Raw genomic sequence first — 24,054 nt, 5'->3', positions numbered from 1 at the left:
GAGGGCGCCAGCAGTGGCAGCACCCCATTTTCCAACAGAGAAGGTTGAGTCACTGTGAGACCTGCCCAAGCTGGCCCAAGGACCCCAGGGAAGGCACAGACGGTCCTTGCCAATCCATGCTGGTGATCAGAGGGCAGCGCCAGGGTAGAGTGCACTCACGTGTGTATGTGTGCACACACGTGCAGGCACACGGATACAGATGTGCGCACACACACATAAACACTTGTGCACACGTGCACAACGCAGTTGCACCAACAGTGCAAATGCACACACACATGCATACACCAGCACAAGTACATGCACACATGCATGTGTTCACGCATACACACGTACAAGCACATATATACTGGCTGCACATGCACACACATGCACGGCACACACTCATGCATACAGACGTGTGGCTGCAGACACACATGCATGTGTGCCCAAATACACACATGCAAGCACATACAGGCACACATATATACACACTTGCATGTACATGTGCAGGCACACTCATATACACACACACATGCTCACACACAAGCAGGGGCTGCTCCTGTCACCGAGGCCAGAAGCGCCCTTCATCCTGCTCCCCGGAAACCACAGAGTTTCCCTTAATTTCATATCGTGTTCGTCTTTGCTTTCTGCTGATGTTTTAGGTGAGGTCTGCCACAAATCCTACACGCAGTTCTCCAACCTGTGCCGGCACAAGCGGATGCACGCCGACTGCCGCACGCAGATCAAGTGCAAGGACTGTGGGCAGATGTTCAGCACTACCTCCTCCCTCAACAAGCACCGGCGCTTCTGCGAGGGCAAGAACCATTACCCGCCAGGCGGCATCTTCGCCCCGGGCCTGCCCCTCACCCCCAGCCCCATGATGGACAAGGCCAAGCCCCCTCCCAACCTCAACCACGCCGGCCTGGGTTTCAACGAGTACTTCCCCTCCAGGCCGCACCCAGGGAGCCTGCCCTTCTCCGCAGCGCCCCCGGCGTTCCCCGCGCTCACCCCCGGCTTCCCGGGCATCTTCCCTCCGTCCCTGTACCCCCGGCCGCCCCTGCTACCTCCCACACCGCTGCTCAAGAGCCCCCTGAACCACACCCAGGATGCCAAGCTCCCCAGCCCCCTGGGGAACCCGGCCCTACCCCTCGTCTCCGCCGTCGGCAACAGCAGCCAGGGCGCCACGGCAGCCTCGGGGCCCGAGGAGAAGTTCGAGAGCCGCCTCGAGGACTCATACGCCGAGAAGCTCAAGACCCGGAGCAGCGACATGTCGGACGGCAGCGACTTCGAGGACGTCAACACCACGACGGGGACCGACCTGGACACGACCACAGGGACGGGCTCGGACCTGGACAGCGACGTGGACAGCGACCGCGACAAGGCCAAGGCCAAGGGCAAGGCGGCCGAGGGCAAGGCCGAGTGTGGGGGCGGCACAGCTCCCCCGGGGGCCCCGAACAGCGTGGGCGAGGTGCCCCTCTTCTGTTCCCAGCACTCCTTCTTCCCGCCACCCGACGAACAGCTGCTGACGGCGTCGGGGGCCGCGGGCGACTCCATCAAGGCCATCGCCTCCATCGCGGAGAAGTACTTCGGGCCCGGCTTCGTGGGCATGCAGGAGAAGAAGCTGGGCGCGCTGCCCTACCACTCCGTGTTCCCCTTCCAGCTCCTGCCCAACTTCCCCCACGCCCTCTACCCCTTCACGGACCGCACACTCACCCACAACTTGCTGGTCAAGGCCGAGCCAAAGTCACCCCGCGATGCCCTCAAGGTGGGCGGCCCCAGTGCCGAGTCCCCCTTTGACCTCACCACCAAACCAAAAGAGGCCAAGCCCATCCTGCCCGTGCCCAAGGTGCCCCCGGCGCCCGCATCTGGAGAGGAGCAGCCGCTGGACCTGAGCATCGGCAGCCGCGTCCGAGCCAGCCAGAACGGAGGGGGCCGGGAGCCCCGCAAGAACCACGTGTATGGCGAGCGCAGGCTGGGTGCCGGTGAGGGGCTGCCCAAGGTGTGCCCGGCGCAGCTGCCCCAGCAGCCGTCGCTGCACTACGCCAAGCCGTCGCCCTTCTTCATGGACCCCATCTACAGGTATTAACATGCCCCGCCCTCACCTGCCCTCCCAGAGGGGCCAGCCATGCTGGGGAGCTGCGTAGGGTCAGTGTGTGGGAGAGGCTGCCCTCTTGTGCTCCCCCAAGGTTCGTCCCTCTGCCTTTGCTGGCTTCAGGGGGGTGCCTGAGCTCTCGGGAGGTTCTTGCTGCTCCAGAAGACACTCCTGGCTTGGCCCATTCCTGGGGTGGGCACCAGGCGGGGGCCACTCTTAGGAGGCTGGGGTAGGTCCTCCCGGACATACGCGCTTCCCTTTCGCTGACATCCACTGGGCTACCCCATGCCCTGCCTTGTGCACCTCTGGAGCCTGCGCTCAAACCCACCCCAGAGGCCCTCCCACTGCCTCCCGCTGTCTTCTCTGGACCGACTCTGCCTCCCACACATCTCAGATCCTTGCTCTTTCCTCTGAGCCTCTCTCCACCTCCCTGTGTCTCCGCTTCCCTGTGGCTGCCCTTGTACACCCCCGCCCCGGCTCCCCGGAGCCACAACTAGGGGTTTCTGGTGGCCCAGGGGAAATCAGAGAAGGAGCCACTGGTCCCCAGAAGAAGAGAGGAGGAAGGAAGGAGGCAGGTTTGGAGGTTTGCAAACACTTGGTGTCATGCCTCTGACGGCCCTTCTGGGGAGGAGTGGGCTAACTCCCTCCCCAGTGTCTGGGCAGGGTTAGATCAGAGAGGCTGCTTAGGCGGGAGGGGTCAGACCCTGCCAGCACACGTCCTGGAGGTGTGCACATGGGGGTGCTCGTGAGGGCCTGGAGGTGCCAGGAAACCAACACAGGCTGTTGCAGCACATACAGGCCTACGCCTCTACGTGAGGGAGGGCCTGTGCACTCGCGTGTGCGTGAAGGCACTGGTTTGTGGGGAGCACAGGAGCACGTGGCCACCTTGAGGTCCCCAGTGCTTGCTGTTCCCTGCAGGGCCAGCCACAGCCTGGGGTGGGCATGTGGGTAAGGAGGTCACACCTGCTGAAAGTCCACATGGGAGAGAGTGATGTCAGAGCCAGGCCGAGCTGCCAGGGCGGGGAAGGTGGGCGAGCCTCCTGCTCTGCCTGCCGGCCCAGGATGCCCACACAGGCCCTGCTCTCCACGCTCGACACCGGGGCCCTGGCCGGCCTGAGTCTGCAGCCCATCTGTTTCCTGCTCAGTCCTGAGTCGGCACCACGGAAAACAAGGAAAATGCCCCGTTTGGGTGTTTTTTTTACAAATCCACCGTCCATAGATGGTCTGAGAAGGTGGGCTAGGGGCTCGGCAGAGAGGGGTGGCCTTCATCTGTCAAAGGTGGCTTCCCACTTTTTGGGGCAAATGCGTCCATCAAAAAGCGCAGAAGACACTTGCCAGTTAACGTAAGAATCTCCGGGACCCCAGGCGAGGCCAGGAAACAGCTGGGATGTGAGGGAGGAGGCGCCTGTGGGGCGTGCTGCCCCCGTGCAGAGGATGGGAGGGAGTGACTGGAGACTGAGGGACGGAACCTTCCGGCCAGGCCCCCAGAGTTGGAGCCAGCAGGCGTGCGAGGGTCTCAGTTAACCTCGTCCTGCTCCTCCCCGGCTTCTCCAGCCCCCTCCTCCGCCAGCTCCCCGTCCAGCCCGTCCCCACTCTCCTCTTGGCCCTCATCCACCCCTCGTCTGCCCCTGCACTTGACCCTCAGTGCGCCCCTCCCCCAGCCCCTCTCCTCCCTGCTCGCGGCCTGGTTGAGGGTCTTGGGCCTTTTCCTGGAATCTGGGGGAGCAGGAAGTTGAGAACCAGCTGCAGGGCCCCCTCCTGTCAGAGCTCATGTGAGACCCGGCGTGTCCTGGGCTCTCACCCTCAGAGTTTAGGGTCCAGCACCTGCTGGAGGGGCTGCCTGCGCCCTGACTTTGCACGCAGACACTAGCAAAGGCTGCAGTGTGGCTGAGCTCTGTGTGGTCTCCCTGCCACCCCAACCCCACAAGATAAACACACGGAGTGAAGGCTTCTCTCCAAGTGTGGGTCCTGAGAGTGACTCTAGTGAAGCTCCCCACAGGCCGTCCCCCGTGAGTGACCCTGAGCGTGTACCCACAGCCCTCCATCCTCTCACACCACCCGGTCGGCCTCCCTGGCCCTCCAGGCCCTCTTGCCCCCGCCCCCCCCGACATGGCTGCTGCGTTTGCAGGATGGGCTGGGTATGAGGTGGGAATGTGGTTTATGTGGTGACATAAGCCAGGCAACTCGGAGACCCCGTGTCCGCTGGGGTCAGCTCGTGTCAGCTGGCCTTGGTTGCTCGGGAGCCAGCCCGGTGGGGCTGCCACATGACTCAGAAAAAGGCAGAAGAGATGGAGCCAAACCTGGCCCTCCTCCTCCCACGAGGGCCCCCCTTCTCTTGGTCCCGCCCCACCAACCTGCAGTGTCTCCTCGAAAGGCCGAATCTGACACGGTCGCACTTGGAATGGGCCTCGGTGGAGGCCTGCAGAGTGAGGTCCCTCCCGGCCAACTTCCCACCCAGTGGATGCCGCGCCTCCTGGGGCCACACGTGTGGTCCTTTATTTTATTCCTCTGGGAGAGAATCTTCCCAAAGTGCGACACGTGCCCCCCCCGGCTCCTCCCACATCTCCCGCCTTCCCCCTCCTGGACCAGGCTCGGGGTCTCCGTGGGGTGACCTGTGGCCTCACCCTGCAGGGGATGCTCCTGCCTCTGGCCCCCTGGGTGGCTGTGCTGTCCTCCTTCAGCCATCCCCAATCCTGCTCCGGTCACTGCCCCAGCCAGTCCCCTGGAGGCCTGAGTGAAGGGAGCACGGTGCCCAGCAAGGCCCGAGAGCAAAGGGCACGGGAGCATCCGGCCAGGATTGGTTCAGAGGGGCTGTGTCTGTGTGCAGAGAGGCACAGCAGTCCCCAAAGCGCCTGAGACGCCGGGAAATGCTCACAAATCGTGCTTTGTAAAGCTCACCCCCCACGGGGAGACTGAGGTAGGCGTTGCTGGGAAACAGTGAGAGGAGGGATCTCTGGGCGCTGCCCGGCCACCTCCTCTGCTGGTTTTGTGATGAACAGAGTTGTCACCAGCACAGAGGGAAGGTCCTAGACCTGTCATCTCGGCAGCCATCGCGAGTGTTAGGCAGAGCCTGCTTGGCTGTTTCCCCAGGACAGAAACCTCCTGGTCACTCACGCTCGCTGGTCAGCCCAGTCGGCCAAGGGCAGGGGGGACAAGGAACAGCCTCCCGTGTGCGCCGCGTTCTGCTGCAGGCGAGCTGGGATCCCAACTGTGTAACCCCCTGGGGGCTGACGGGCCAGTGGGCAGAGGCTGGTGCGCTCAGGGCCTTCAGAGAAGATTCTGGGCTCCGGCATTAAGTGTTTGTCACATGCACGGTGGCTGGGGGCACATGGGGGACCTGAAGGGGTCCAGAAGTGGGCACGGCACTGGGGAGCGTGGGAGGGAAGCAGAGCGAGACTGTGGGGGTGGGCAGCGGGCTCGGAGGCTCTCCTAGGTGAGCAGGTGGGCCTGGCCGCGGCCGTCAGGTAAGACGTGGTAGCTGGGGAGCCCCAGAAGCTGGGCCACCGTGGCGAGGCCCCCACACCTCATGACCAGTGGGGCGCCTCCCTGCCCAGCGCTGGGCCACTCCGCAGGGTACGTAACCCTCTGTGTTGTTGTCCAGCAGGGTGGAGAAGCGGAAGGTGACAGACCCCGTGGGAGTCCTGAAGGAGAAGTACCTGCGGCCATCCCCGCTGCTCTTCCACCCCCAGGTAAGACCCAGAGGGGCCAGGTTGGCGGGGCACACCTCAGGACCCTCACTCTGAGGCCCTCTGCTCTGGCCTGCCCCAGGCTGTGCAGGGATCTTTGAGGGGCTGGAACCCCAAGGTTCTGTCCAAGCAGAGCCACACTCCTGAGGCGGGCCTTGCGCACGGCGGCCCCTTGGGCGCTCCGGGCCTCAGCTCCCCCATCCAAGAGGATTCTCTCCCTGCAGACCCCACAGGAGCCTGTGAGGCTGGAGAGAATGAGAAAGGCCAGGGGAGGTGAGCGGGGGGGGGGGGGGGGGTCCTTGGCAGGAGGCAGCCCGTGGGTCCCTCAAAGGCAGCAAGGACCCTGGCCGTGGGGAGGCCCACTGACCCACAGCACCAGCTCTAGGAGGGGGAATGAACCTGAGTGGGGCTGAGGGCAGAGCAGGATGGAGTGAACGCAAGAAATTTAAACATAAAGTGAATAGACTCGGGACGCAGCCCCGAGGGGTGGACGTGAGCAGGCCTTTCCGGGGTGTGCTGCCCTTGAGGGAGCTCATGAGAAAAGACCAGGAGAGGAAGAGCCTGAGTGAGGAGGGGACAGAGTGGGCATGAGGAGATGGGGAGCAGGAGAGAAGGAGGGGGACCTGAGTTGAGGGCACAGGGTCCCAGGAGGTGGGGGGCTGGAGGGGCGCCGTCCCCCAGGGCCACAGAGGGTGGCAGGCCGTCCACCAAGACTAGAATCAGGGTCTAGGAAAGATAACACGGACCCTGCCAAGCCTGCAGGTGTTTGGTCTGCCCCTCCGGCCACATCCTCCTGGGGGTGGGCACAGAGGGGTGGCAGAAGTGAGGGCTGAGCCCCAGGGCCCCACTGAGTCTCCCCGATTCCCTGCCCTGTGTGCCCACTGTCCTCACTGTGTGGGGCCCAGTGCCCTCCCGGGAGCCACAGGCTGCCCCTCTCTCCCCGAGGGTCCTGGAGCTGAGCTGTAGGCGGGCCCGAACCCAGACACCAGACCGGGCCATTGTTCTCTTTCTTGGTGATTCCCACCTTGGACAAACAGCCCAGTTTGTGAAACCCTCTCCCTGCCCAGGTTCACAGCTAAACTTAGCACCTCCCATTGTTTCGCTGGGGCCTCGGAGTTTGGCGAGTAACTTCCCCTGATTTTCCTCGGGATGGGCTGGAAAAAGCTGACAAGCCAGCCAGGCGCATCCTGTGTTTGTGTTTGTGGGAGAGCTCAGCCGGGAATATCTGATCGGGCGGAGTGGGCCGGGCAGGCAGGACCTGCGGGCAGCCTCGGTGAGACCCACCCAGGCCTGAGGAAGAGAGGCCTGGAGGGGGGGGCCGGCCACCCATTGTCCCTCCAGGGCCCACTTCCCTGGGCCCTGCCACCCCCGCTGCCTGCCCCCTGGGCCTGGAGCAGGGGAGTGGGGGTCTGAGATGAAGTCACTCCAAAGTCAAGCCATCACTCGGGCAGAAAACACCTGATAACTGATGGTCTCTACAAAGTACAGGGTCACAGCTATAGAAGATGTCAGCCTGCACTGGTCAGGTGACAGGCAGAACACCGCCAGGGCCTTCCACTTCTGAGGCCCAAGATGCAGGTGTGCAGCCCCCTGGGCTGCAGGGTGAGGCCCTTCTGCCCAGCTGCGACCGCTTATCATCTCTAGGGGTCCTGGGGAGTCTGGAGTGGTGGAGAGTTCCAGGGCCTTCCAGGCTATGGCTAAAGCTGAGACCTGCAGGCAAGTGAACAGCAGTCTGTGCACCAGGCCATGGAGGGACCAGTGAGGGGCTAGACAGTGGCAAGGGACATGACAGTTTCCATCTGTCCATCAGCAGGGATGGGGAGGGCAGCCCACAGCGGGGAGCCTCATGTGTCTGAGGAGGGAACGTGCTGCCCCACAGGGACGGCCAAGCCCGAAGGAAGGCCGGCCACCTAGCCCGAGCTGGCCAGCGGCCCAGTTGGCAGGCCAGGGTCCCAGGGCTGCCTTGGCTATTTTCTACTCATTAACCCCTTTCTGGATGTTTTTATTGTAACCAATCGGTTGTTCCCCAAATTGCAAAATATCTCTACTGCTGGCATGGCTGTGGCCTCTGTGTAGCATCAGTAGAAAGCCCTCTGTCCCACCAGCAGTCCTCTGAGTGGGTACCTAGAGGACAGAGCCTCACGGAGGTGAGGGCGGGGCCCTGGATGGTGTGGAGGGGCAGGGCTCGCTGGAACACCCCCCATAGTGAGACATGATGGGTTTGTTCACTGGTGGCCCAGGCTTTGCTGTGAATGAGCAAGTAACCTCCTCTGAGTATATACGCCGTTAAGCCTTGCTCAGAGGCAGCGAGCCTCAGTGAGTGGCCCTGGCATGTTGCTGCCAGCCACTCCTCCACCCCCTCGCCTTGCCCACTCGTACCTGTTCTTCAGATGCTAGCTGCCTGGGGTCCACCATGGTGACCATGGCCAGTTTCTCCCAGTGATCAAGGCGGTTGGAGAAACACAAGCTCTTCCTCCCCTCTCTATCCCCATTTGGACCATGCCTGCCCTTCTGCTCTGTCCCGCTCCCCCCATCCCTTCCTCTGGGGTCTCCCAGGTGACACAGGCTCCTGTAAATATTTGTTTAGTAAAGGTATAGGGAGAGCCAGCTGAGGACTGGCACAGCGGGCACTCCGGGGACAGCCCACCTCCATGGAGAGAAGGAGAGCGTGGGAGGTACTGCTGAGGCCTGTGCAGCTTCATCAGCCCCGTCCCCTCTCCGGGCCCCGAGTCCCAAGGCCTTGAGGGACAGGCACACTCTAGGATTCTGATCAGAACTCTGCCCACCTGGAGGAAACAACTGATGCCATGTTCCCTTCTCCTCCCCGAGCAAGTCCTTGGCATCCCCAAGGAGCAGAGAGGCAGCCCCTCTCATCCATCAGATGCACTGTGCCGTGTGACATTGGCATTATCATTTTGAACATTTGGTTGGCGGCATCCAGTCGAGCTGTTGAATTCCTTTTTAGGGCTTTGCCTGCAGTTATGGCTTATTGCCACTAGGTGGTGGTGGTGCCCCAGGCCCGTGGTCCATGTCTTCACCTGAGATTCAGGTAGCTATCTTCATATTCAAGACTCAAAGATAAAATTCTTTTACCCAAACTAGCCAACCAGGAGTGCTGGCCAGGGGTCAAGCAAGTGGGTCACTGCTGGCTCGTTTCCAAATAAGGAGATGTGTAGTCACTCGTGTCTACCAAACCAGGCAGTGAGGCTGGCTGGTGAAGGCCAGTTCCAGCTCCCACAGCCTAGACCCTACGCTGCAAGGGGTTTCCAGGGAAAGACAAGAGCAGGACTGGCCACAGAAAGCAAAAGAATCCAGCCCAATGGCCAAGATGACACCAGAAGACCGCTCATTCCAGTGATGGCGTGAGGTCCCACATGGCCTTGTCCTGGCCTGGCCCACTGATGTGCTCGGTCATCCAGGACCCCTCCATGCCCCTGGGGGGCTGCGTCCACGCTCTACAAGAGAGAGCACGGCCCAAGGGAGTCCCACAGCCTCTCCCGCTCTCATGTCAACAGATGTCAGCCATCGAGACCATGACGGAGAAGCTGGAAAGCTTCGCGGCCCTGAAGGCGGACTCGGGCAGCTCCCTGCAGCCCCTACCCCACCACCCCTTCAACTTCCGGTCCCCGCCCCCGACACTCTCGGACCCCATCCTCAGGAAGGGCAAGGAGCGATACACGTGCAGGTGAGACACTGCAAGCCTCTGAGGGCTGGTGGGGCGGCCCTGGCGAGGTGGCCGCAGGTGCCACACTGCAGCCCATGAACCTTCGCATCCAGGAAAAAGTGCTCAATCACCGAGTACAGCGTAGAGGCAATAAATGTCCATTATCAGCTTGAGGTCATTCCCCGAAAGTGTGCACGTGTGGGGGACCTCCCCTGACCCCACGAAGCTATGTTCATGTGAGTGCAAGAAAATGCAACCTTGGCCCAGCCAGTCGGAATTCAGGAGGCCTGAGGCTGAGGCGTGCAGGTCAATGTTTAACCACAGCTCTGGGAGTGAGCAGAAAGCCCTGCACTGGGAAGAGAGGTGCCATGTCTGTCCCCAGCTACACGGGTCTGTCCAAGCCAGTCCGAGCCAGCTCGACCACCACTGGGCTCTGGAGCTCAGATACTGTTTAGGGGGCTCACAGCCTGAGCGGGCCGGAGTAGGCCAATCAGCCTTCTCAGCTGGGCCCCAGGGCTGAAGGAGAGATAGAAATCCAGGATGCTGCCACCTGGCCACCTGCTCCCCAGGTGTGACCTCAGGCCCTAGACCCCGAGCTGGAGGAACAGCTCCCAAGTCAAGGGCAGTATGCCTAACAGTCTCCCCACACTCTCCACCCCAGGTACTGTGGCAAGATCTTCCCCCGATCAGCAAACCTCACGAGACACCTGAGGACGCACACCGGGGAGCAGCCGTACAGGTAGGAGCCGGCCGGTTTGAGTCAGGGGAGGCAGGCTCCTGGTGCGACCCTCCCCGTCCCACCCACGGGAAGGGCAGCAGGTGGAAGCCAGCATGCTTGCGTCAGCTCACTCCCGGGGCCCCTCCCTCCTGGTCCACAGCCACCCTGTGTCCTGGGATATTGTAAAGATTAAGCAGGAGGTGCCTGGCGGGCTTCCAGAAGGCTCCTGCCTGACCACAGAGGAGCACGGCTGGAAGCAGCTGTCCAACCTGCTACCGGGGTGTCAACCGGGCAGGGGGCTCAGAGGAGGATCAGCCAGAAGCTAGGCCCCCAGGGGTGGTCTGCTGGGGAAGCCTCAGCTCACCCCGACCCAGTCCAAGTCTGTTCATCTTTGACGGCCTTGGAGGACCTAACCCAGGCAGTGAGCTGGGGACGCCTAAGGCAGGGGGCTGTCTCAGAAGAAAAAGGGCTCCGTGCAAATGCAGGTCCCAACCCGGGCTTGGGGCGTCCTGAGGGATTCGCTCGGGTCCCCTTCACTGCCCTGGATGGAAACCACGTGTCTGCTCCCCACCTCGCTCAATGCTTGGGCTTCTGCCTGCAGAGATGCAGCCACACAGCACGTCAGGGGGTGAGAGCCGTCATCTTTTGTGTTCAGAACAAGTGGAGGTGTCATCCCCATTTCAAAGATGTGGAGCCCGAGGCTCAGAGATGCCCCATGACTTGCCCGGGGTCGAAGCCCACGGCCTAGCATTCTGGCTCCAGGAGAAGCAGATCGGGTGCCCTTGGTCCCTTGGGCCTTCATCGGGCAGGAGAACAGCTGAGGGTGACAACCCGGCTTTTGGGGACCCCGCCCAGGGAGGGGACGGGGAGTTGGCATTTTAAATGAGAGCCAGGTGATGGTGACTATGAAGCAAACCGGGGAAATGCTGGATCAGGTGTCAGGAGGTCATCCTGGCATGTGTCTGCGAGCAGCAGCTGTGGGGAATAAGTTTGCCATGGTTTGAAGCTAGCTTCTTAGGATTCCTATACTCTGGCCACACCAAGCTTGGGGTCACCCTTTGGCCCTGGATGTTTGGTGTGTGTCCCCCTCCCTGGGGAGGGCAGCCGCATGGGGCCCTGCACGTGTCGTGGTCGCCATGCATGCCTCACTCTGAGACACAAGAGTCCCCACTTTCCAACCACCACAGGGCCACGTCCTGTCTTGGCTGGACAGTGACGGTTCACACCACTTGCCAGTTGTCTGGTCAGTGCCCGCAGCCTCTTTCCAACACACAGGCCCCTCTCTTCCCCCTGAAAATGAGACTTAGAAGTTAACAAAGGCTGGCAACAGAAAGATTGATTTGGTCTGGTCCACTCCCCGAAAACGAGCTGTATGTTTGTTCTGTAACAAGACTCGACTTCTGGACAGTGTTGCGTGTTACAGCCCCCAGAGGGTCGGGCCCTGTTTATAGGGAATTTAATTATCATTGATTTCTTTTGCTCTTTCCAATCTGTGAGTTTCAACTTGTGGAACAATAATTGCTTTGAAAGTTTGCATTGCAAATCCTGACTTTATCTGGCTCAAGGCGACCCCATGATGAGGAGTTTGGGGTCTATGACTCTCCTTTTGACATCACTAGGGGTTTCTGGGCTCCCTCTGATCACTGGAAGGATTTCGGTTGAAAGAGGAAAATGCGCACGTCTGTCTGCAGAAACCCGGGAGCTGGGCACAGGACCCCCAGGGAGAAGGAGCCCCCACCCCAGCAAAGCTGATTAAGACCGCCTGCCCGGTGTGAGCCCTGCCCCTGGCCAGCTGCAAGTGCGTGCAGAGGCCAGCATGACGCAGGCCCTGCGAAGCCAGGCGGCAGTGGGGCCTCTCGTGGGCTGCCCAGAGTGACAGGACAGTAGAATAGATGACGCTGGAAGGCTCTTCCCTTCGAAGTCCTTGCCTCCAGTCATCTAGAGTCGCTCGGAATGTGTTTCAAAGCCCTGACGTGGGAAAGAAAGACGCCTTAGTGAGACTGGTATGCTTTCTGGAGGGAAAGTCAAACCTCCTGCCCGGCCGTGGCCGGCGAGCCGTCCTCGTCCTTGTCCTCGCTCTCGTCCTTGGCTGATGGCTTCTCCTGGCTTAGAGATCCTCAAGTGATGACACTCGGATTTCTTAAAGCTCCAGTGTGGAGGGCTTGTTGAGATTTTGGATAGGAGACATGTAAACATTGAGCTGGGAAAGAGGGGCCAGGCCTGCTTTCTTGTCTCATCCTGGCATCCGTGCTCGGGGGCCCCTCCAGGATGCTATGTGGCGCTGTCTTGAGTCACACTGTGGAGCGAGCCTTCATGGGCTGCCCTGTGGGCGCCTGGCGGGACCTGGGGTCCCCACTTTCAGGACATAGGCCTCTTGATCTGAAGTTCATTTCCTCCTGGGCTCCCATCCTGTGTTAAGCCAAAACGTCCAAGCCAGGTCCAGTTACCCTTTCCGTCAGGGGCTGGAGGGGGCCGTATGTGTCCTCTTTCTTTGTCAGTTTTATTTTTAGGGCTGTGTTTCAAAATCTCTTCTTTCTTTCCCTTCCCCCCTTTTACAATTACCGAAAACATTTTTCCCTGGATGGCTGGTGTGGCCCTCCTGGGTCCCAGGGAGGATGCTGCCACTCGCCCAGGGGCCATTTGACCCTCTCCAGCCCTTGCTGTGTCTCCACCGTGACTGGCTTCCTGGGGGCTGCAGCAGACACGGTCACGGCAAGGTCCCCTCCAGGCCTCGGCTGCACGCTGCAGTGGCCAGCCCACTCTGGGCTCTCATTCTCGTCGCTTTGCAATGGCACGTTATTCTAGACAGCACAGCCATAAATTTCACCAGGCGCCTGTCAGCTTATTTACAACGCAGATCCCAGCGGCTCAGAGAACCCTGCTCCCTCGCAGCCTGGGCTGGCTGCTCCCCTAGATTTCAAATGGACTTCTGGGCCATTTATGTAGATTAGAACCAGGAGAGGGCCGCATGCAGGACTCGCTGCGACCAAATCCAATGTGTGGCTCCCTCCCGAAGACACCCGGCCCCACGGAGGTTGTAGGGAGAGCACCTCGCACAGGAGCCCTGCTCTCTCCTTCTGGGAACAAGCTCCTTATCCAGCCCTGTTTCTGGCTCAGGATTCCCACCGCTCAGAGCTTATGCGGCAGCTGTTTGGTGAAATTTGTCAAAGGTCCCTGCATTTCTAAAGAAACCAGGAACACTGTGTGTGCGGCGTGTGCGAGCGTGTGTGAGGGCACATACAGACTGAGGGTGGGTGCAAGCTCGGCCCAGGGGGAAGGCTGCTGAGTGGGCAGAGGTGGATGCCCAGAGCTAGGCTGAGGGCCAGTGTGGGCTCGTGCTTGGTCCTTCCTGAGCCATTGTCCTGCAGGGCGGGATGGGAGCCTGGGAACCCAGGGGCCGGGGTTCTGTAAGTTCAAGGATGTGCCTACAGGGGAGTGAGATGGTGCGTGCTGGGATGTAGAAGTCACCTTTCTGGACTGTTGTGTGGGGATCACCCCGGCATCTCTGACCCGGCCTCAGAGAGGGCTCAAGCCTGGCCCCACTCCTCCTCACAGTGCAGGCGAGAAGAACAGAGCAGCTAGTGCCTCCCGGTGTCGGCTTCCAGGGTAGTGGGTCCACGTGGGGCCCCGGAACGTCATGAGGCTGCGGGAGGAGAGGCTGTGACCAATGTCCAGAGCTCCCAGGGGCCTGAGGCAGCTCAGTGGCCCAAGGAGGAGCAGGGGCCCAACAGGCACATCCTGGGGACTGAGGAGCAGAGAAGGCCAGGGTTGTTCAGGAGGAACCCAGGGACCGTGGCCTGAGGAGCCCGTGTGCAGATCGCTAACAGCTCTTGGCCCATCTGTTGCAGAGGAAGCCAGAGTTAGCCTGGCCTCAGGCAAAATTGGAAGCTTCAGGAACTGAAGGAATGAGGCCCCAGAGTCAAACTATGAGAGACTGGAGACACCTTTTGACAGGGCCGTCCCCATTCTGTGGGACTGTCATCAAACCGAGTGTCATCTGGCAGGTTGGGGCCGGGGGCAACTTGGAGACTGTAAGCTTCCCAGGACAGAGTTTCAGGAAGCTGCTGCCCCTTCGTGCAGGGAACGTGCAGCTGCTGGGCCCTGGCGACCAGTGGGGGCCACAGCTTCCTGCCTCAGAGAGGCTCCGGGGGGCACTGACAGTCCATCGGGCTCCTTGGGCAGGACCAGGCCTCTGAATGTCAAATGTCGGGCAGGCACCTCACGTGCTGGGCAGGGTGGTGCTGTGAGGGCCACTCTCCCATGGCCCCTGCTGGCCTGGCCCTGGATGGGAGGCCAGGGCTCCCAGAGTGTCCTCAGGCACGTCTCCATCCATGTGACCCCATGTGCGTGACCAGTATGCTGTGCTGGAGCTCGGCCTCAGGCCTCCAGCCCAATCGGGGTGGGGGTGGGGGCCTCCTGTAGGAACGCCAGGCTGCCATACTTCAGACGGGTCCCCGGCACCTAGCAGCCAGGCCTCTCTGGATAAACATCAGTCTCCCACGCTCACGCCCCGCTGGGACTGGCTGCGTAGACTCTGCCTCCTGAAGGACTCGACCAGCCGGGGTTCCGCTGCACTTGCCTCTTGTCTCTCTGTGGAAACTTGTTTTGTTTCCAAAATAGGAAAATACATGAGCATATAGACAACTGTTTCAAGTGCTCACGTGCCTTCGAGGCTCAGATAAGCATCCCTAGAGGCGTTCTGAAGACCAGGTGCGAGAGTGTGCACACGGACACACGTGCACATGCACACACATGGAAATATACCACACAGGTGCCGGCACCCCCATGTGCACACACCTGTATGCATGCACATGCACACACCCACACATGTGCCTACATGAGCACACTAACACACACGCCCTGTGTGCATGCACACCTGCACATGTGCACACACCCACACAATTGTGCAACTGAAAACCGCTGAGTCAGGCTTCTCCCGGCTGTGCTCCAGGGAGTGTGCAGAGCGGCAGGAGCGCCTGTCAGTAAGCCATCACGGCCTTTGCTTGGATCTGCCGCCAGGAGGAGGCAGCGTGCACGTGTCTGCAGACCTTACAGGCGCAGGGCCCCCTCATCCACCTGCTTCCCCGGCTCCCGCTCTCTCTGTTTCTGGCTTGACCATCCTGCTCCCCAGTGCCTGGGCAGTCAGTCCCTGGCTCTCAGCAGCCCCACTGAAAAGAGGAGAACAGCTTCCCTCTCCCCACCCTCGGGGCCTCCGCGTGGTCGTGAAGACCATGCCCCCATGAGGGCCCCACACCTAAGGGGGTGCCAGTCAGGTTGTGGACGCCCTAGCCTGTTTATCACAACAGTTTCCTGACAGAGAAACGCTGTGCTCTGATAAACTCCGAACATGTCACGACAATATTCCGACAGGTGCAACTGACCTTCTGGAGAAAGGAGCGTCTTTTTCTAATTTTCCCAAGTGCGCATGCTGGCTGCCAGCCGGTGACCACCACAGAGGGGCACAAAGATAAACTGGGCAGGCAGGGCTGGCACACCCTCAACCGAAAGGGGAGGGTGTGGTTGTTTGTGGTCCGTGTAGAGGAGGCAGCCTGACGGGGGGCAGGGCTGGGGAGCCCCCCCACCTTCAGGGCAGTTAGGAGCTGAAGAGCGCCCCCAGTTAATGGATGGCAAGCTGAGGCCCCACGTGAGACGGGACCTGCCCGAGGACCCACCGGGGTGGGAGCCAAAGACCAGGCCAGCTCTCCCAGTGCCGGGGTGGGGGTCTCTGACCGGAGGAAAGTTGCAGGCAGCGGCTCGGCTCCTCCTCCCGGGAAAAGCGGCCGGAGCATCTTTGCGTGGTGTGCGGCCGCCCCCTTGAGGCTGCTGGGAACATCCTGCCCTTGGGCTGTGGCTGCCAAGCCTGGGGCCTCCGCACTGGAGGGACCAGACAGCAGAGAGGAAGTGAGGCGCTGGGGGGTCCGGGTGCTACACATCCAGTGGCATAGGCCAGAGGGTCCTTCTGCCTACCCGGGGCCACATTCCAACATGATCCCACCCACAGGCCAAGAGCGGGAGAGCCCCTGCTTCTTGGAGCCGTGGCTGTTTCTAGGCGCAGCTTCACCATGACCACCTTTCAAGTTGGGTGCCCCAGCGGCCTCAGGGGGTCTCTGCGAGGCCCGGCTGCTGTCCCCACCCTGCAGTACCTGGCAATCTGGGCCCAGTCTCTCCAGGGATCCTCATGCATCCAGCCCACGGCAGGCGGGGTCTGGGGGCCCCTCTGAGCCTCGTGTGTCTTCCAGGTGTAAGTACTGCGACCGCTCCTTCAGCATCTCCTCCAACCTTCAGCGGCATGTCCGGAACATTCACAACAAGGAGAAGCCATTCAAATGTCACCTGTGTAACCGGTGCTTCGGGCAGCAGACCAACCTGGACAGACACCTCAAGAAGCACGAACACGAGCATGTGCCAGGTGGGGCCCCATCCCGGGAGACCCCCACGCAGACAGGCCAGGCAGGCCCCACAAGAGGCTGTGGTGGAGTTCAGGAGCAGGGCAGGGAGAACTCGAAAGATGGGGCAACTGGGAGGGAGGTGAGGTGGAGGAGGGCCGGACGAGGAAGCGGACGGCCGCCCCTCCTCTGACGCTCCCCCATCCCCGCAGTGAGCCAGCACGCCGGGGTCCTCACGAACCACCTGGGGACCAGCGCCTCCTCTCCCACCTCCGAGTCGGACAACCACGCACTTTTAGACGAGAAAGAAGACTCCTATTTCTCTGAAATCAGAAACTTTATTGCCAATAGTGAGATGAACCAAGCGTCAACGCGAACAGACAAACGGTAAGAAACCCACCCCAGGCCCCAGGGACGGCTAGACTCCACAGCCCACCTCTGTGGCCACACCCAGAGCAGGCATCTCCACCCCAGCCCCTGAGCAGCACACCCCACCCCAGCACCAGCCCCCAGGCCACACCTGGACAGGGGCCTGGGGCCCACAGCAGAGGGAGAGGCCCATGGGCTCTGCAACCTGTGCCCATTCCTGCCCCAGCTCTGCCACCTGGAATCTGGGGGAGCTTTAGCAAGGGGTTCCTCCTCCCTGCCTCAGTTTCCCCATCTGGAGAGGATGGTAAGAGTAAGCACCCTTGGGGCTGGCCCAGTGGCGCAGTGGTCAAGTTCGCACATTCCGCTTTGGTGGCCTGGGGTTCACTGGTTCAGATCCTGGGTGCAGACCTACGCACTGCTTGTCAAGCCGTGTTGTGGCAGACGCCCCACATATAAAGGAGAGGAAGATGGGCACGGATGTTAGCTCAGGGCCAGTTTTCCTCGGCAAAAACAGGAGGATTGGTGGCAGATGTTAGCTCAGGGCTAATCTTCCTCAAAAAAGAAAAAAGAGTAAGCACCCTTGACTGATGGTGCGTGTTGCACACTCAGTGCAGCCCCCGGCACGCTGCCTAAACTGCATCGGGCGCGGTTCGGCCTCGATGTTTATTAACAGACGTGCAGGGCCGTCAGCCAGGTGAGGCTCCCAAACAAGAATGCTGCCCCTTTAAACCCACACACGCAAACACACACACGTACACACACAGGTGTGCACACACATAGGCAGGAAAACGGCGGAATTCAGATTCCAGAGTGTGGAGGGTGTTCTGCACGATCTTGAATGCCAGTGCTTGGGGTGCAGCACTTACCCTGGGCCCCTGGAGGGACACTCAGACCCCGGGAAGAGGTTCTCCTTGGGTGAAAGCGGGTGCTGCCTAGCCAGCAGAGAACCAGAGATGCCCCAAACGCCAAAAGACCCCAGAGATGCAAGCCCCTAATTTTGCAGAAGGGACATGAGGCCCAGAGAAGTGGGACGGCTTGGCTCTTGGGGTGCCAACAAAGCCTGGCCCAGAGCCCAGAGCCAGCGCCCCAGCCTCGCGCTGGCCGAGGGTGAGCTGGACTTCTGTAGCTGTCAGAGCCCAGCTCCCTCCCCACCCACCCTCTTCGGGCAAGTGCGGAGGGTCCCCCAGGAGACCCGGCTCCCCAGGAGCCTGTCTGCTCCTCCAGGGTGGGCTGCATCTTCCTTGTCATGAGTCTTCCCAGGGGATATGGCAGAGGCCCTGGGAAGATGTGTCATATGGATAAATGAACTGCACTTGGACCGTTTCTGGTGCTGCCCAGTCCTAAATCCATGCCCGCGGGAAGAGGACCTCACTCACCTGCCGGGCCTCGGCATCTTCCTCTATCAGAGCTGGGTGAGATCACAGAGGGGACGGTGGGAGAGGCTGGCTGTGGGCTATGCTTCTCAGAGCCTCACCCCTGCCCGGCAGTGGAGGGTCCCCACGGGAGAGCAGCCCTACCTCCTCTTCAGCAACAAATGTCTCGTTTCCTCGGCCTCTGGCACGTGCACAATGGTCTCACAGGAACCTAGCCCCTATCCTCTGGGGACACCAAGCCTGCATTCAGGCAACGCCCTGCAGCTCCATTCAACAGTTGTCAGCTCTTTGAGCAAAAAGGCACAGATGCAGCGCCCAGGTACCGGGCCTTACAGAAGCCCCACAACCGGGCCACAAGGCATGTCCTGGCTATAAAACTGTCCCCTAGACTGTGGGTCCCTGCACCCAGGACAAAGCCAGGCAAAGACCCGACAAGGATTTGTCAAGGGCATCCTCCTTGGGGTGGGCAGCTGCGCCTGGGGGGGCCCAGGAGCTCAGGAGAGGCCTCCACGTGCGAGCCTGGGCAGCAGGCCCGGCTCTCAGCCGCAGGGAGGACTGTCCACGAGACCCACCACAGCAGAGGGGCTGTCCCAAGGGTGAAGAGGGGACAGCACCATCCTAATCCCTCGCCTTTGCCACCACCATGGCTTTATCCACAGCCCCGGGGTGGGGAGGGGGCGGTGAGGCTCAGACAGAGGAGGAGGCTGGCCCCAAGTCCCTCGGAGAGCTCAGGGCAGAGCTGGGCTGAGAACCCAGGCCGTCAGACAGCCTGTGCTGCTGAGGCCTCGCCCTGGGAGCCAGGGAGCCTCGCAGGAGATGTCCCCACATCATTGTCGGAAGTGGGAACCACGTCCTGGTCGACATGAATTAAGCAATTTGCGTAAAGCAATAGGACGTCGGCGGCTCCGTTGGCAGTCAACGTTAACATGATCCAGCTCTCATCCAGAAGTAGTTTCCTTTTCTTGACCATCAGTGAGAACTCAGGGCCTGCCAGGCTTCCTGGCCCCAAAACCTCTTTAGCCCCTGGGCTGCATTGTGTCCCCCCAAAATTGCTACATTCAAGTCCAAATTCCCAGGACCTCAAAACGTGACCTCATCTGGGAAGAGGATCGCTGCAGATGTAATTAGTTAAGATGAGGTCACACTGGGACGGGGGGCCCATGTCCACTAGGACTGGCGTCCTTATGAAAGGGGGAAATCTGGACACAGACATGCACACGGGGGGACCCCGTGTGAAGATGAAGCAGAGGTGGGCTGATGCATCTGCAAGCCAAGGATGCTAGCAGGCCACCAGGAGCTGGGAGAGGCCTGGAATGGGCTCTCCCTCACGGCCTCAGAGGGAGCCAGCCCTGCCCGCACCTGGACCTCAGACCTCCAGCCTCCAGACGGGGAGAGGACGGACTCCTGTTGTTTAAGCCCCGGCTGCGGTGCTTGTTACGGCGGCCCCAGGACTCTCACGCACACCAGGCAGCCGTTCAGAGGCCTGGACACTGCCCCCGTCTTTGCTGTCTGAAGCCCACGCCAGCCTACGGACCCCCTACTCTGTCCCAGCTGGACGCCCCCCAAGCGCTTGTGCTTGATGCAGACCTCCTAACAAGCAGCAGAGGGTCTGCAGGGTGGGGCGGGGCATGAGGATGAAGAGCGCGTGGGCCCTGCTCCCAAACAGAGGGGCTCACGGAAACCACACCGCATGCTCAGGTGAATAAAGGACATGTGGGCTGCACCCTGAGCATAATCTGAGTCTCAGCACCGGGGCCCCCACTGTGCTGCTCACTGGGCACTCAGCATGGGGCTGTTCTCATGTTGCCGAGAGGGCGCAGGCTGCCAGGTGGCAAGACTTGCCTGAGTTCCCCCAGCCCAGAGCCAGGGAGGGAGGCAGGACCCGGGTCCCAGCCTAGCTGCCTGGCTCCAGAGCCCTCACTGCTGGCGGACGGACATGTGCCCAGCAAACAGCACAGGTGACCAGAGACAAGGGAAGCATGTCCGGGTTCAGCCTGTCCTGGAAGGCAGGTCAGCTGTCAGTGTCTACATACTTTCTCATGAAAAGACAAGAAATGAAGATGTGGAAGGCGGAGAGCCAGGCGATCAGGGGTCTCCCCCGCTCAGTCTTTCTGTGCAAGGGTGCGTCCTCCACACAGCTCCACACTTGGGGATCGGTGGTCACTCGGGGAGGATGTGCCCCCCACCTTGATGCCCAGAGCAGGAATCCTGTCGCCCCTGACAGTCGTGGACCATTCCCAGGGGCTGTGCAAGGCCCAGGAGGAGCGGGGCCTGGGGGCTCAGAACTCCGCCCCGACCTGGGCTCAGGAAGTGTGGGCCTTGCCCCCCGTCCCCCTCCGCCTGATGGTGGACACCTGCCCAGGTTGTCCCCAGCTTCCCTGGGCCCAGCCCAGTGTGACACGGCTGTTAGTCACCGACTTGCAGACAAACCAAACAAAGGCAGGTGGGTGGGATTTTCTGAAGGAAGTGAGAGCACTCACCCTCACCCAGCATGTTGTTTCTTCCTTTTAATAACAAGGACCCAGAGTGGAAAAGTCTCACCCAGCTGGAGTGACCCTGAGGGAGAGGAGGTGGGGTCTGGGTTTCAGGACAGACTCCAGATGGCTCTGAGACAAGCTCATCCCGGCCGGTTTCCATGATTGACAACAGCCCAGCCCTCACTCTGCAGAACCTGGGATCCCAGACCCTCCATCTGCAGGGGGCCCCTCACCCTGGGTCCCCCCGAGTCCTTGTGTCCTCGAGGAAGGAGCAAGCCTCCATCGGCAAACCTCCACTGTGCTGAGCATCCCCGAGGGCTCATCTTACGTAGGGCCGACACCAGCTCCGGTGCCCAGGACCCTTTCCCGCCAGGCCAGCTGTGGCTTCCTCCCACAACATGCACACCTGCCCTGAAACCCTCAATGGCCCGGTGTCCACTCCGGCATAACAAGAGCCCTGCCACTGAACCGGCCCTGCCCATCCCCTGCCACGAGTTCACTGGGCATACTGGTCTCCTTGACTCACTCACTCCACAGGGATGGCAGCCCAGGGTTCTCGTGACCATGAAGGCAGCCTCTTTTTGGAGGGGCTGGGAGAGCCAAGGTGGGCGGCAGTGGGGGAAGAGCCGAGTCGCTAGCCTTTTGGGGTCCACGGCCAACTTCCTCCCGTGTCATTTCAGGCCAGAAGTCCAGGACCTGGATGGCAGCTCCCAGTGTCCAGGCTTGGCCAGCGGGAAGCCAGAGGATGAAGAGGAGGAGGAGGAGGAGCTGGAGGAGGACGACGACGACAGTCTGGCGGGGAAGTCCCAGGACGACACTGTGTCCCCCACGCCTGAGCCCCAGGGTGCCTACGAGGACGAGGACGAGGAGCCTCCCACCTCCCTGGCCGTGGGCTTCGACCACACCCGAAGGTGGGTGCCGGCTTCACCTGCTGGGGTCCAGCCAGGGAGGGGGCTGAGCACCCCCAGGGTGACTCACTCTTGAACGCCCGAGGACCCGACACTCTCCCAACTGGGTCCACCCTCCCTCCTATCAGGGGCTTCTGCTTGCAGGCCTGGGTGAGTCAGGGCCTGAGGAAAGGGGGTCAGGGGCCCCAGCTCACCCACACACACACACTCACACACACACACACTCATGCACACACACACACTTTCAGGGCCCGGAAGCAGAGTGTGGGAGGGGAAGGCATTTCCCCGCACTGAGAGGGGTCAGGTCCTAGACCCAGGGCCACCTCTGGCCCTGCAGTGGAGCTGCACACTGCCCACAGGCCCAGGGCAGTGGCGTCCAGCCTCTAGTGGGACCATGTGCCACAGGGGCTGAGCACCCACAGTTTTGGAAGTTGTGCCTACCAGAGCCACTTCCCCCACGTCTCGTCTGCTCGCCTCCTACCTCTGGCCCTGGCGATGCTGCCAGCATTCCAGTATCCTCCAGGAGGCCCTTCAGGGATGGCCCATGTCCTCCCACCCTGGGCCCCTCCGGAGTTGCCCAGAGTCTCGGCAACGAAGCCCTCCCAATCTGTCCTCCGTCCCCTGAGGCCAGGCGCCCCGCCTGCTGCTTGCCATGTGTGTGCACGTACTCACCCTCTTTCGTGGCCATTATCTGTCGTTCTGCATCCGTGTGGCTTCCGTCTAGGTGTCCGTGTGTCTGTGTGTCTGTCTCCTTGTGCATGTGGCTCGTGGAGACACAGTGGCGTGCATGCAGGCACGGAGCCGGCTGTGGGACATCAGAGAAACGGCCAGAGGCCAGACCAGCTAACGCCAGGCCCTCTCCCGGTCGTTGGTGCAGGTGTGTTGAGGAGCAGCCGAGCAGTCTGTTAGCTTTGGAGCCCGTGCCGACTTTTGGGAAGGGGCTGGATCTCCGCAGAGCAGCTGAGGAAGCGTTTGAAGTTAAAGATGTGCTTAATTCCACCCTAGATTCTGAGGCTTTAAAACAGACCCTGTACAGGCAGGCTAAGAACCAGGTAGGTACCCGCAGAGCCCACCCTCCCCCCCTCCCACGGCTGGCGGTGGGGGCAACCACACCTCCTCCAACAGGGACAGCCTCACCTCTCGCTGTGGCCACCCTCTGCCTGCCTGGGGGACACCCAAGGCCACTGGTCCTCCTCTGCTCATTGCCTCAGCTAGAGAGATGCCAAATGACTGCCACTTCCTGGAAAGCAGGAGTGGGGCAGGGAGAGGCTGAAAGCAGATGAACGTGAGCTGCCGCCCACACCGGAGCTCCTCCAGGAGCGCTGACAGACACATGGTCACCGTCCTCCTGTCCCCAGTGGGAGGTCTCCACAAGCGGATTCCAGCCCCCGAGGCTGCGCTGGCTGCCCGTTCTCTGCGTTGCGTGCGAGAATGACCGGTAGCCCAGGCTTCTGTCCAGGCAGGCTGCCCTGTCAGGTGGAGCTGTGACGGGTCAGCGAGGGCACCAGGCTTGGCCCCACGCACTTCTCGTCTCTGTTCCTTAGTGTGAGCTGCCGCAGGACCCTGCCCCCTGCTGCTCTAAGTCTGGAAGCCCCGCATCTCGTTCAGCGCTCTGCAGCCCAGCCCGAGTCTCAGCAAAAACCGTCTGCATGTCTGTCTTCGTCTTTTTACTAATTCCGTCCAGAGTGTTGACTCGGGTGGGACGAGGGTTGGGCTTCTTTGTCACCCGTGCCCTGCTCCAAGCTGCCCCAGGTCTGTCACCTCGTGCCCTATGGCTTGCTGCAGAAAGATGTCCTGTGGACTGTCGAAGCCACGCTCTGGGCTAGGAAACACATCTGCATGTGGCTCAGAAATGCTGCACGTCCTTTTCCCCGAAGCAGCTCTGTGCTGTCACCGCAGCTGTCTAGAGAGGAGTCCCCCAGGCTCTCCGGTGCAGCCGGGCCCCTGCCCCACCAGTCAGGGACCCACTTTTGTTGACGGGGGTCTTACCAATAACTACCAGCAATTCCCAGGGCCCTCCCAAAGTACACACTTGCCCATAAATTTCTGCTGATCACCAGGCAGAGAAAAGTGGGGGAGGGGAGATGGGAAGGTGACTGCGGCGGGGTGAAGCACCCCAAAGAAGCCGAGGGAGCCCCCTGTGCACAGAGGCCCCTGGCTGGGGCCATGGCATGCTGGCGCCCCTCTGCACTGGTGCCAGCAGGTGCCCTCCTCCCTCCCTGCTCTCCACTCACATCTTCCTCTTCCAGGCCGGGGGGGCATCTTCACTCTCCCACCCCACCTGGATCTGGGCAAGGCTGAGTCTGGCCAGAGGGCAGTGGGAGACCAGGAGGGGGCAAGGACGGAGCCAGCCTGGATCTGCAGGACCCCAACCTACACGGCTCACCTGCTTGTCCTGTGTG

At 61.2% G+C, this 24,054-nt stretch overlaps 1 protein-coding gene across 7 annotated transcripts in view; it reads left to right on the top strand.

Moving 5' to 3' along the window:
• Positions 1 to 24,054, top strand: part of PRDM16 (PR/SET domain 16) — a 345,259-nt gene that overhangs the window by 318,655 nt on the left and 2,550 nt on the right. For 3 of the 7 annotated variants that reach the window (XM_046661922.1, XM_046661924.1, XM_046661929.1), the window contains 9 exons: positions 642 to 2,058; positions 5,673 to 5,760; positions 8,723 to 8,806; positions 9,273 to 9,442; positions 10,083 to 10,160; positions 16,379 to 16,548; positions 16,738 to 16,912; positions 21,425 to 21,655; positions 22,530 to 22,704. In XM_046661922.1, the coding sequence (XP_046517878.1) occupies positions 642 to 2,058; positions 5,673 to 5,760; positions 8,723 to 8,806; positions 9,273 to 9,442; positions 10,083 to 10,160; positions 16,379 to 16,548; positions 16,738 to 16,912; positions 21,425 to 21,655; positions 22,530 to 22,704 (2,588 nt within the window). The remainder of the gene's footprint in view (positions 1 to 641; positions 2,059 to 5,672; positions 5,761 to 8,722; positions 8,807 to 9,272; positions 9,443 to 10,082; positions 10,161 to 16,378; positions 16,549 to 16,737; positions 16,913 to 21,424; positions 21,656 to 22,529; positions 22,705 to 24,054) is intronic. The other 4 variants (XM_046661923.1, XM_046661927.1, XM_046661928.1 and 1 more) reach the window with 4 other exon arrangements.

This window comes from Equus quagga, chromosome 5, assembly GCF_021613505.1.
Source record: "Equus quagga isolate Etosha38 chromosome 5, UCLA_HA_Equagga_1.0, whole genome shotgun sequence".
NCBI lineage: Eukaryota > Metazoa > Chordata > Mammalia > Perissodactyla > Equidae > Equus > Equus quagga.
The sequence above is the reverse complement of the archived record's forward strand: the minus strand, read 5'-3'. Positions and strand labels throughout refer to the sequence as shown.